General features: G+C 46.3%; 2 protein-coding genes across 2 annotated transcripts; both read left to right on the top strand.

The window, feature by feature from the left end:
- Positions 1–2,409: 2,409 nt before the first annotated feature.
- Positions 2,410–3,380, top strand: EV420DRAFT_1753701 (deoxyribonuclease NucA/NucB-domain-containing protein; the record flags this gene model as incomplete). Its single annotated transcript, XM_060480463.1, has 6 exons — positions 2,410–2,687; positions 2,831–2,936; positions 3,003–3,034; positions 3,096–3,143; positions 3,196–3,259; positions 3,313–3,380. Exons 1-6 carry the CDS (start codon positions 2,637–2,639, stop codon positions 3,378–3,380), a joined length of 369 nt encoding a protein of 122 aa, XP_060322334.1. The 5' UTR covers positions 2,410–2,636.
- Positions 3,381–7,859: 4,479 nt separating this feature from the next.
- On the top strand, positions 7,860–9,065 carry EV420DRAFT_1652425 (uncharacterized protein; the record flags this gene model as incomplete). Its single annotated transcript, XM_060478644.1, has 1 exon — positions 7,860–9,065. The coding sequence occupies one exon, from the start codon at positions 7,860–7,862 to the stop codon at positions 9,063–9,065; it is 1,206 nt and encodes a 401-aa protein (XP_060322333.1).
- Positions 9,066–12,311: the final 3,246 nt, after the last annotated feature.

Here is a 12,311-nt window from a genome sequence, read left to right as displayed (position 1 = left end):
GTGTTCGACAAAACGCCAGGGCTAGCCATCCGCCACACTAATAATATCTCTGAACGGTGGAAGTATGTCACACATGTGCTTATAATTACGGTAGAGCTCGCGAAGCAAGAAAGAAAGCCACTGTAGAGCCGTCACCAATTAGAATTATTTTCGAGGATAGGAAGGACAAGACGCGGGAGGTAGACGCCTTCAGAGAGGAGGTGGACCTGAAGACCCTAGGGCTCGAGGTAAATGTGATAACATAAAAAAAGAAAGAAAGGGGAAAACATACGTATCATAGAACCATGGACACAAGACTCGAAACTCTCGAAATATATACAGAATTACTTCCTCCTTCTTGATAGATGTAAAAAAAAACTGGCATCGAAGCAGGCCATGTGGCCAAACGGATGACTTGGCCATCACCACCCTTTTTTCAAAATTACCATGACTCACAGTTCGAACGTACCTCTCTCCGTCTTAGCACGCAAAATCAAGATGGGAAACCAGGCAATAGAGTATGTTCTTGGTTATCTTGGATGTAGCAGAAGGTGAAGCATAATTATGTACCTACTCCCTTTCGTTTCCGCGGCCCATATACCACTTCAGAGATCACTGTTTCGCTATGGACCTATGAGATATCTCATATTCCTGATGTGATCCATCATTCGTGCGTCCTTCAAGTCGATTCAAACGTTCCATTTGAAAGTCTAGACTCGCATATTGCCCTCACTGCTTCCGTCGGGTTTTGTTTCTTTGTCGAACTGAGAACTCAACGTTGTGGCGTTTCCCAAAACTGAAGTAGTATGTTCATGACCAAAGCTTATAAAATCCGTAGAATAATGTGATATTAGATGCTTCTGTTCGGAGCCTTCTTCCAACGAGCTGACATCTTACACGACCACGAGACTATCCCCTAGCTAATTACTGGCTTCCAATAATACAGTTGGAATAGTCCCTCCAAGTACACCAGTCCGCACGTCCCTAGGATAGTGATGAGCAATTCAGTCACAAAATGGTGTAAGGACAAGCATGAGTAACTAACTTCTGCTTCTGAGAAGATGCAAATGCCACACTCTCAATAATCCCCAGGGATGTTTTGAACCCATCGTGTCACCTGAGGTGTTATCGAAAGCTATATAATCCGTTAAAAATTTGCATGGATCTCCTAGTCGCCTCTCATGCTTAAGAGCCTCTTCATTGTCACTTGCCTCTTCCTCTTAGGTGTCCACACCTTACCCACGGAGCTGTCCAATGCTACTGCGACATGGAACGCTACAGCAACAAAGATAGTGGAACGCACCACACCTACCTTTACGCTTGACTACAGAAGATACCCCCAATCGTGCGAGAACATATGCCAGTCTACTTCTTTATTTTCCTATGCGTAACTTGACATTGACTTGATCACCAGGTTTTTCTTGGTTCTGTACATTTACTCCTGCTCTCCCTTCCCTTGACTCGACCTCTGACGCCTCGCCGAGACAGGTCACAACGGGCCTCGCTCAGTAGCTCCTAACCGCCCCCAAGCATCTGACAATCGTGCTAGCAACAGTTGCGGTAAAGTTGACCCAAACCGGGCAAGAAGAATTCTGCGTGGTAGCCTGCGTGGCTGCGTGGCTGCGTGGTGCGTGGTTGCGTGGTCGTCAGCGTGGTTGACAAATTGCGGGGCTCCCATCAAAAGTTGATCGAGTCCATCAAACACGACTCGAGAGTCGACGTATTCCGTTCTTTTCTGTCAATCCTCGCATAGAATCAGTTTGATTGTCAATACCTGTAAGATTTAAATATGACAGCTTTGGTGGGATTTCGAAATGCTTCAAAATATGGTCAATATCATGAAATTTTCGAACTGGATTGTGAAGTTTAAGAAGATCAAATGTATTCTAGCTGAAGTAAACAATTTTACGGGTATCCTAACAGTATGAAAAGGCCTTAGAGGTGGTCTGCTAAGCTATAAGTAATAAGGCACACAATGTGGGGTTCCCAGTGAAGAGGATAACATGAGAAGGAATATGGATTTCTATATTTGATGTGAATGACACTGAAGAAACAAGCCAATCAAGAGGCAATTATATGAAGGATGTACTTTCTGAGGGTAACCTTATATGGGCTGGCGTGGTCTCTATGTGAAGCCTGCGTGGTGCCTGCGTGGTTGCGTGGTTAGTCAGCATGGCTGTGCGTGGTCAGCCTGCGTGGTGTGGCTGCGTGGCTGCGTGGTTGCATGGCTGCGTGGTACGCAAGCGTGGTTGGTTGCGTGGTCCAAGGTATACCCGTACATAAAGAAAGGTTGTTCTTGTGGAAATTAAATGATCGGTTTGGTGGTATTGGAGCAATCAAGGAACAATTGATGTGAAGGCAACGTTGAATTGATGTTCATAGTGTTGCGATATCTTTGGATTAATAACTTCAAGCTAGCAAAATGAGAGTGTACCTAATTTTCGATATTTAACCTTCTTATAATCCTAAATACACTCATGGAAGATACAATGGTACCTAGAAATCGAGATTTGAAGGTTTAAAAACTCTAATTGGCGGAATTTAAGCTTTGAAATATTTTTGAACAAAGATCTATTTGTTGCAAACAATTCACCAATGAATAAGAAATAGATAAAAGGATATGTTTAGAGAAGCATTCTTATCATCACACAGTATATATGTACTGTCAAGGCAAGTTCAACTCAAGTTCAACTAATGACTTGCGTGGCGTGCGTGGCCATGCACCACGCACGCGTGGTACCACGCAGGTGACCATGCTGAATTTCTAGTGCCCGACCCAAACCGGTGCAGCACACGTGTACATGGTTTTCCTGTCTAGGTATTGTACAAGGAAAATTAATACATTTATCAGGCGCACCATTCCCATGGGTACCAGTGCGATGAATGGCCTTGGGTGAACTCTAACGCCGGGGGTGCCAATGTCGTTATGAGATGCATTCCTGGTTCTGATAACGGGGGTGAGTTTCTTTGCTTTGTGTACTTTAAATTTGAATTCACAATCGAACTCGTTTGTTTCCCCGTAGGATCTGGTGCCCAATGGGGGAATTTCATCAATGTACATCTCTGTTTCTGGTAGTATGAGACTAGGTAATAAATAACCTCCTGGTCATGCACAGAACAAAGGCCCTCAAGCTGTTGGATATGCTTTAAAAGATAACATTGACGTGAGTTTATTCTTTCTCACCTGTTCAAGTCCTCTTTCTAAAGCTCGCCTAGTTTGCTAAAATCGAGATCAGCCATGTCCCAGTGACTGCGAAATTCTGCTTGGGAGTGCTTGGAAGTAAGTTGTCGTCACTGTTTATTTCATCAGTCCTGAGTCATTCATTATGAAAGCGACTATCAAGGCAACGACGTGCAATCAGCTTGATCGTGGTCAGCCATTTTTGCAAAGGATTGGTTGAGGGTAACTCCTGCAAAGGATTGGGACTACCACAATTTGATACTTTGCTGCTTCGGACATCTGTTAATTTTCCTTCGTACCTTCCTATAACGCTGCCGATCTTTCTTGTGACCACAAACTTGGATTGAATATAAAATAAGAATGTTTCCTTGACTTGAACTAACATGCAACTATTGAAGCCTTATAGGAACCAGAGCCGTACAACGCTATGCAGAGGATAATATGCCTTGATACTCTGGAAACATTCGCCCTTCCAATTCTTTTTATCCCTGTTGGTATCAGTTGGTCACTATCTGATTTCCACGTTCACAAAGTCTAATCGAAGAGTTGAGAATTCCGCGTTCATACGATGAATCAACGGTAAAAGAATCCGCAGAGGATTGGTGCCTTGAACAGAATTGTTTCCGGAGCTAGGAAGTTCTTGACGGTTCCACCGCCGGGGTTGACTCGTCGGTCAGTGCCATCCTCCCGGCCCAATCTGGCACCACTGGGTATTGGGGTTTTTATGAGTTGCAGGACGCACACTTGGACCTCATAGTTACACGTCATAGTGAATCTATTTCAATTCGGTGACCATGTTCTTCTTTCCCACCCTTGATTCCAGTCCGTTCTTCCGACTCACTGACCGGGCATCCTCTTGTTTTGCGAGCTGCATGTTCCCTATTCCTATGTGAGAAATTAGTACGTGACTCGTGTCCAAACCGTACCCAAATGGCACCTTCTCCATGGCGTCGAGTGAATGGACATGCATGCAGAAATGCATTTTTGTTTCTGATTGTTGCCCTGGTCTGTCGGTGACCAATACTTGCTTGCTTCCAATATGTACTACAAGCTTCCACCAAGAGGAAGACAGCGACCGGCAGTCTGTACTGTGCTATTGTACCCTGTACCAATCCTGCCTGCCACCCTCGCGATCTCGTTCAAGCTCCCCGCTATATTCCTACATCAGAATTTGCAGGCTAGTCCATCTCGATTCAGAAAGATCGAATTCGAAAGATGTGCTACGACCAGCTTATCCTCAGTTATGGACTTTTATAAGAGAATTCTGCGTGGTATCCGAAAGAGGTGCATGGCAAGATTGCATTTTGTGGATATCACTATTGGGTGTCCATGCGGCGTGTTTGTAAGGACAAGGATGCTCAATTTGAATATATAAGTTTTCACCATTGTCCACGGCAACATAACAAGTGTCGCAGACCCTTTCTGTGTGAGGTACTCCAACCCATCACGATAGATAAATTAAATCCCGTTCGCCATAAAATTTTAATTTATCTCATGAGACTTGAAACCATCGCCATACAATAGATCCATTTAAGCACGGAGAGCAACCCAAAAAGAGAGAACGAATACGACTGGCAGAAATCAATGAAAAGAAATGAAAAGTGGAGGAAATGACTAGGAGAACCAAAGCAATTGGACAGCTCTCGATACGGGGCGAGGGTCCCCATCACGACAAAGAAAGGATGTCCCGAACGTTCTCAGATTGTTCCAATACTTGGAACTGCAGTCCTTGTGTACTTGAAAGAGTCATTGATCAGCCGTGTCATGAAGTCCTGGTCTAATAAACTGTTGGCGACTTGAATGCCTACCTCCTCTCAAATACAATCGAGATCGCTGGATAAAATGCAGTAGGAATGGCTCGTACACCGCATTGCACTGCAAAACATGTCAGAAAGCGAGTCATCTTTCGTCATGCCTGGTGAAATGACGGACTAAGCAGTACATAGAAACCTGAATGCAAATGATACCTGTACTGTAGTGCCGTGCCAGCTCGATGATCTCATTTCGAACGAAAGATAAATGCAAATGATAGGCATTCACAAGAACAAATTGGGAAAGACGATACAGATGGGGCCAGGAGAATTTTGCGAGTGACACTTGCAAGCTTGCGTTCAACTCAAGTTGAACTGCATTTGCTTGTGTTTAACTTGCATGCATTTGTGCGCATATGGATACCTTTGTTTGTGTTTCATACAAATAATTAGTTCTGTTTTAAAGTCACTAGTAAAGTGTGTCTTATCTTGAACATTTACTTACTCTTTCCGAGTTCCTGGATATGTCCCACCAGGTTAATGTCACTTACTATGACTCAGGGAAGCCATTGAATAATATTTTAATGCTAGAAAGGTATCTGTGTTCGCTACAAAAAAAGCTCCCTCCATCACAGCGACATTTCACTTCGAAATGACTATGAGATCTGACCTTTTTTTGAACTTGGCAGGATGAACAGGTTCTCAAATGAATAAACCTTGCTTATGTATCTCACAAAGATGTCACGCATGCATCCCACAGTCGAATGCAAGCCTTAAGAAGATGCACACATGTGTTCTCAAAAATAATGCATGCGATTGGAAATTAAACACATGCGAGTGGTAGCAGCTTGCAATTGGCTCGCAAGTGTGATGGATGTGTGACATCATGTAACATTTGCGTTTGACTCGAGTTGAACCGTCTTAACTGTTGGTCGCTTCTCATATTTCTGCGGCATGTGTTTCCTGTCATTATATCTTGGTTCTTTTGATATTTTTATGATGCTTACTGTATTGAACTTAACCTTCTCTGGCCCACGACCACTGTTTGGGTTCTCTTCTTTGGGTTGTCTTGAACTCCTTCCTGTGAGTCTGTCCGCATCGTACCTCAATTTTCTTCGGATTATACTCTACATCTGGACACTCTGGAATGTATTATTGATCTACTAGAATCTCAAGTTGAATAATTACTCTGGAACTCAATTTTTTGGCTCTTGATTTTGGACTTTGAACTTTGAGGGAGGATTACCTCAAAAGAACCTTCAATGTTGTAATTGTCGGCAAAGGGTATTATATCATATTCATCTAGAAACACTGGCTAACGTCTGCCACTATTTTTAGATAAGAAATTCTGAGACAGTTCTTTGTCACGCCTGCAAATGCAAATGCAAGTGTGACAATGCATGCGAGAGAATGCCAACACACACTCACAAGTGTGCTCACAAAATTCTATGTGCCCATACAGATGACAGTGAGCACTAGAAATTCAGCATGGTCACCTGCATGGTACCATGCATGCATGGCACATGGCCACATGGGCCACGCAAGTCCTTAGTTGAATTTGAGTTGAACTTCCCTTGACTGTACATATATACTGTGCTATGATAAGAATGCTTCCTTAAACATTTCCTCATATCTATTTCTTATTCTTCTGTAAACTGTCTGCAACAAATGGACCTTTGTTCAAAAATGTTTCAAAGCTCAATTTTTTGTCAATTAAAGCTTTTATGCCCTCAAATCTCAGATTCCTAGGCTCCATTGGATCTTTTATGTGTCTATCTATGATTATGAGAAGGATAAATATCAAAATTTAGGTACTCTCTCATTTTGTCATGAATTCACCCCTATTTTTCGCTTTATCTTATCTTATCTCAGCATCATGGCAACTTGTCATTCGACTCTTGTCATCATTCCTTGTACCTGATCTGCATCATTCATGACCTGCTTGGTCACACCACCCACACGCTTTGACTCACACTTCACACGCATGATCCGTTTGATGGCCCATAGGTCCGATCATACTTCCATGGGCCCTACCCTTGATATTCCCTCACGCTTCGTGGGTCGACACAAGTCACACCCCAGGATGGATAGTGCGCCACGTACACTCCTCCGAAGATAGCACCACACGGGTGCTAGTCTTCTGATGCACTAGCACGCTTCTACCATATCAAGCACCATATGGACGCTAGCCTTCTTACTCACATAAGTGCTTCCCCTATACCAAGCACCATATGATACAGAAGACAGCAATGCATTAGGACAGTGCAGAGTACACACCGAGACACAGGAATAGTACATACTAGTAAATACCACAATGTATTTAGTCAAGCCTTGCTGTGGCCTTACACCCCAGCTTTGGCTAAAGTTATACACTCCTAACTTTTCACGCAGAAACTCCCTGTTTCATGCCTAAGGACTATCGTACCTTACCTAGCGATTGCAACGCCCTCTTCACAACTGAATCACCGAACGCGAGTGACAGTTTAGAGGCAACCGTTGTTCAATCCAAGTTAGTGCATTACAATTAGCCGAAGCTTGTATTAATACCCTCATTGTTGTTCAACGACGGTGACCATATTGTCTTGCTTGATTGCTGTCACCAACTCGCCAGCAACAACACTTCTATAAACCCATACCCTTCAAAGCACTGACCCCCACGAAGTGGGCGAGTAATGGGCTCTACCTTAAACTGCCCTTGTCATTTTCATTAACAGAACAACCACAGTATCTGGAGCATTCAAATAAAGGAACCCTTGTCGTTATACGACGAGTCCTCGGGGTTGCTCACCCCTACAGAAATATTTCATACTCTCATCCTTGTTCAAACAACGGTGACCGTATGAACCCAATAGGCTCTATCACAAGCCGAACCCACATCCTGGAAACCTTACTATCTCTAGTAAGGCATCCCTTGCACCGCAGCACCCAATCCTATCCACGACCATGAGATGGATCAACTCCCATTCGCCCCCTCACAGGGGGAGACCACCGAGTTCAACCTAACGAGTCAGAATGGGACTTCCAGGCCCAACACGCTGGAAGCCCACAATTCACAGGTGGATACTGGGAGGATATCTGTGGATCCTGGGATGATCCTGATACCCCCTTCGCCACCAATGTCGAACAGTTCTACACTGACGAGTACAACTGACTCATCAACATACGAACTCTGGAGGGGTGCAATAGAAGCGCTGCCAAAGGAACAGAGTGGCAAAGAACCACCTTCGAAGGAATCGACAACTCTTTCCTCACTGCCCAGGGAGTTGATCAAGAAGGTGGACAAACCACAGTTGAAAGAACAGACGCAGGAGGACATCGAAGAGATGAATCTCCGGAGTCATTTGGAAAGGCCGGACCCATGCTCCATGCCTCAGAGCTCGGCGGGGAAATCTACTCCCCCACTGGAACTCCAAGAGAGGCATGGGGAGTCCACATTGAGTCAGGAGATCGTTTACCAGACTCATACCTCAAGGGAGATGTCTCCATTTGGAGCCCAGACACCGGCTCCTCCTATGAGACAGAAGTCATCTGGCTTGAATCCGAAGTCACCTCCAAGAGATCCACTTGCCTCTGTAGCCGGGTATATCAGTGGTATCACCAAGTCACTCTACAACTCGCACGAAGAATCCATCAATTGGCCAGGAAAGAAAGAGGAGTGGCCGAGGAAAAAGGGGTACTGGATTGGGGATCGCTCTTTCCAGAGGATTTCTGGATCACCCCTGAAGAGGGATCCTGGGACCTACCCCCCATGCACTCCGACTCAACCGCCAACAACACCTGGCACTCAGTTGCTGGGGATGGCTGGGAATCCCCCTGGCCAGACACCTCGTACGAGGCCATATGGCCCAATCCCATGGCTAGAACGGCCATCAACGAAGACTTATGGGACTCACTTTCTACCCCCATATTCCTGGGAAGGGAATACTGTACAATCCTGGAAGAAGAAGAAGGAAGTGAAGTTAGTGGTATCTCCGCCGACACCTCCTCTGACACAGACGAAACCGTCCATGTCTTTGGTGTTGAATTTCAGCACTAAAGACATGTTAGCCACTAACTCTTATCGACTTAGATCAACCAAGGATCGCCACTCGCACTTCGGTGGACGATACACTCAGAGGTCAAAGGCGATGGAATGGAGTCAGGAGCGAACTTAGATAGTTCACGAAGGATGGAGCTTTGAGTTAGGTAGATTAAACCTTAGCCGAAGCTGGGGTTTAGGCCAGCTGAGGCTCTACTTAAATACACGTTGAGTAGACTAAAAATAGTACTGTGAGAATGTTCGATCAGGACCGCAGCATATAGTAAGCACGAATGCGTAAGAAAAGAAAAGAAAAGAATAAACCGTAACATTACCCCCCCCCCTCAAGACTCGTTTGTCCCGAATGAGGCCTCGCTCTCCTCCCTACTCCGTGCGGATTCGCTGTAAAAGGATAAGACACTGTCATCATCGTTGTCATCATCTTCGGAGTCGAAGTCCCAGTTTTCGTAGACCCGTTGTAAGTTTTCGAGGTCGAGTGTAGAATCCTCTTCGTCGGATGTTTCTTCCACGATGGGTATTCCGTCTACCTCCTTCGCGGTAACTTCGCGTATTGCTATCGACGATTGGGAATCGGAGTGTTTTGGGTTTGTGCATTCGGAGGAGTAAACGGTTACGACGTCTGTGACACAGGGGGTGTCTGGGTCGTGATGAACCAATCCGACCCCCGAGGGTATCTTATCGTCCTTCCCGATGGTTTTTCCGTGTCTGTCAATCTCCCAGTGAATCCTTTGGAGGCGTGCTTCGTACTCGTTTACTAGCTCCTCTGTGTTGGCCATATTGGAGCGTTTTACCCAGGAGTTTTCTTCCATTGGGTATCCCTTCCATTTGACAAGGTACTTGGTGATGGTTCGACGATTTTGCCCCCGCCTGACAATCTTGTCTCTCTGCTCAATGATCTTTTCAATCTCGTATTCTTCCTCATCATCAATTAACTCGGGAGGCGGCCTTTCGGGGCGCAGCTGATTCGGGAAGACGGGCGTCGTGTACAGAGTCAATAGGGACTCGTTGAATCGATTATGAATCTTCCAGCCCGCTGGCAGTTTGAGTTCGTACGCTGAGGCTCCCTTCTTTGCTAGGATAGTAAAGGGACCTACTCGTCGGTCGCCCAACTTCTTGGTAGGGCGTGGGAGGTTGAGATTGGTGGCGTCGAGCCATACTTTGTCGCCGATCTGGTACTCGATGGCTGTGCCTCGATGCTTGTCATAGGCTTTTTTCATCGACTCCGCGGCCTTTTCTAGCGACTTTCTTGCCTTGTCCTGTGCCTTTCCTATCTCCTCTATCAGCTTTCCGGTGGCTGGTACTCTAGTTGCCTGCTGAGGGTTTTTGATGACCTCCCCGTTTCTCCCGAAAATGACCTTGTAGGGGGAGAATCCCGTTGCGGAGTGCTGGCGGTTGTTATGAGTGAAGGCTGCTAAGGGTAGCCATTCGCTCCAATCGTCTTGTTTGTCGTTAACGAACATTCTGAGGAATTTTTCAATTTCTTGGTTAACTCTCTCAGTCTGCCCGTCCGTCTGCGGGTGATACGCTGTGGAGGGATTTCCTTCGACGTGAAGGAGTCGGTAAAACTCCTTCATGAATTTTGACACGAAAACCGAGCCACGGTCAGAGATTATCTTTTCGGGCATTACGCCGTAAGGTACATAGACGTAGTCCCGGAGGATCTTGGCGAAGCCGAGGGAGGTGAGCTCCTCGGTGCAAGCAATAGGGATGACGGCTTTAGAGAAGCGGTCCACGATGACCAAGATAGAGTCAAACCCTTTGGGGTTTGGGAGTTTGGTGATCATATCGACCGAGATATGAGTCCACGGTCGTACTGGAACTTCGTTGGGGTGTAGAGGAGCCTTTCTCGGGCGTCGATCGGCTTTGGTTCTTTGGCAGGTATCACACCCCTTTACGTATGCTTCCACATCCCGACGCATTCTCGGCCACCAGTAGTCACGAAGAATCAATTCCTTGGTCTTTTCGATACCTGGGTGACCGGCCGTGACATGGTCATGCTTAAGAGCGATGATTTGTCCTCGAAGGTCATGGTTTACGGGCACATAGATCCGTCCGTCATACCAGAGTAGGTCTTGCTCGCAGGAGATTCCCTTCTCATGATTGAGGGAGTCTGAGATGCCTCGGTCCCAATGTCGAGGGTCGTGTGTGGCAACTTTGATCCTTTCGTGCAGCTCTTCAGCCGTGGGCATGGTTAGCGCACGGAAGTGCTCTGCTTTAAGGACTATCACATCGCGGTTATCCTCCTTCCCTTGGTCATGATCTGCCCGCCTTGATAGGAGATCCGCCTTGCGATTCTGCGCTCCAGGTTTGTGGTGTAGGGAGAATTGGTACTCCGCTAGCTCGGTAACCCATCGGGCTTGTCGTCGATTAAGTTTCTGAGGCTTGCGGAAGTACTGGAGGTTTGAGTGGTCTGTCCAAATCTCGAAGTCTTCCCTAGCTCCCATGAGGTATTGTCGCCATTCTTCAAGAGCGATCATAATGGCTAAAAGCTCTTTATCGTAAATCTCATAGTTACGTTCCGTAACTGAGAGAGCCTTGGAGAGAAAAGCGACTGGTCGCCACTTCTCGTCTTGCCACTGAGAAAGTACGGCCCCTACCGCCCCTTCGCTTGAGTCCGCCTCTACCCGAAATCGTCCTTGATCCAGCGGTATAGCCAGCACTACGTCTTCGCGGAACAGTTCTTTGAGCTTTTCGAAGGCTCGTTGTTGTGACTCCCCCCACTGCCACTCTTGCTTTCCGGTGAGAGAGGTGAGGGGCCTCACGTGCTTGCTATAGTCGCGAATGAACCGTCAATAAAAGTTACAAAATCCAAGGAAGGATTGTAACTCTTGCTTCCGCCGGGGAACAGGCCAGTCGAGCAAACCGGCGATCTTCACCGGGTCCATGCGGATCTTCCCCTTGCTAATGATCACTCCCAAATACTCGGTTTCTTCCACCTCGAACTCGCATTTCTCCGCCTTGAGGAACAACTTGTTTTCGCGGAGGATTTGTAGTACCTTGCGCACAATTCGTCGGTGCTCCGCCTTGGTCTTTGAAGCAATAAGGATGTCGTCCAGGTAAACCGATACTTCCCCGGCTGCGATAAGGTCTTTGAAGATGTCATTCATCATCCATTGGAACGTCGCAGGGGAGTTGGTAAGTCCGAAGAACATCACCAGGGGCTCATAGAGCCCACGATTGGTTCGGAAAGCGGCTTTCCATTCATCCCCCTGTTTGATCCTCACGTTGTTGTAGCCCCAACGTACATCCAACTTAGTGAAGTATTTGGCCTTCTTTAGCCTGTCCATCAACTCCCCGATAAGTGGTAGCGGGTAACGATTTTTGATCGTCATCTCGTTCAACTTTCGGTAGTCCTGGACTG

The sequence above is a fragment of the Desarmillaria tabescens genome (genome assembly GCF_030435595.1).
Source record: "Desarmillaria tabescens strain CCBAS 213 chromosome Unknown EV420scaffold_123, whole genome shotgun sequence".
Classification (NCBI taxonomy): domain Eukaryota; kingdom Fungi; phylum Basidiomycota; class Agaricomycetes; order Agaricales; family Physalacriaceae; genus Desarmillaria; species Desarmillaria tabescens.
The sequence above is the reverse complement of the archived record's forward strand: the minus strand, read 5'-3'. Positions and strand labels throughout refer to the sequence as shown.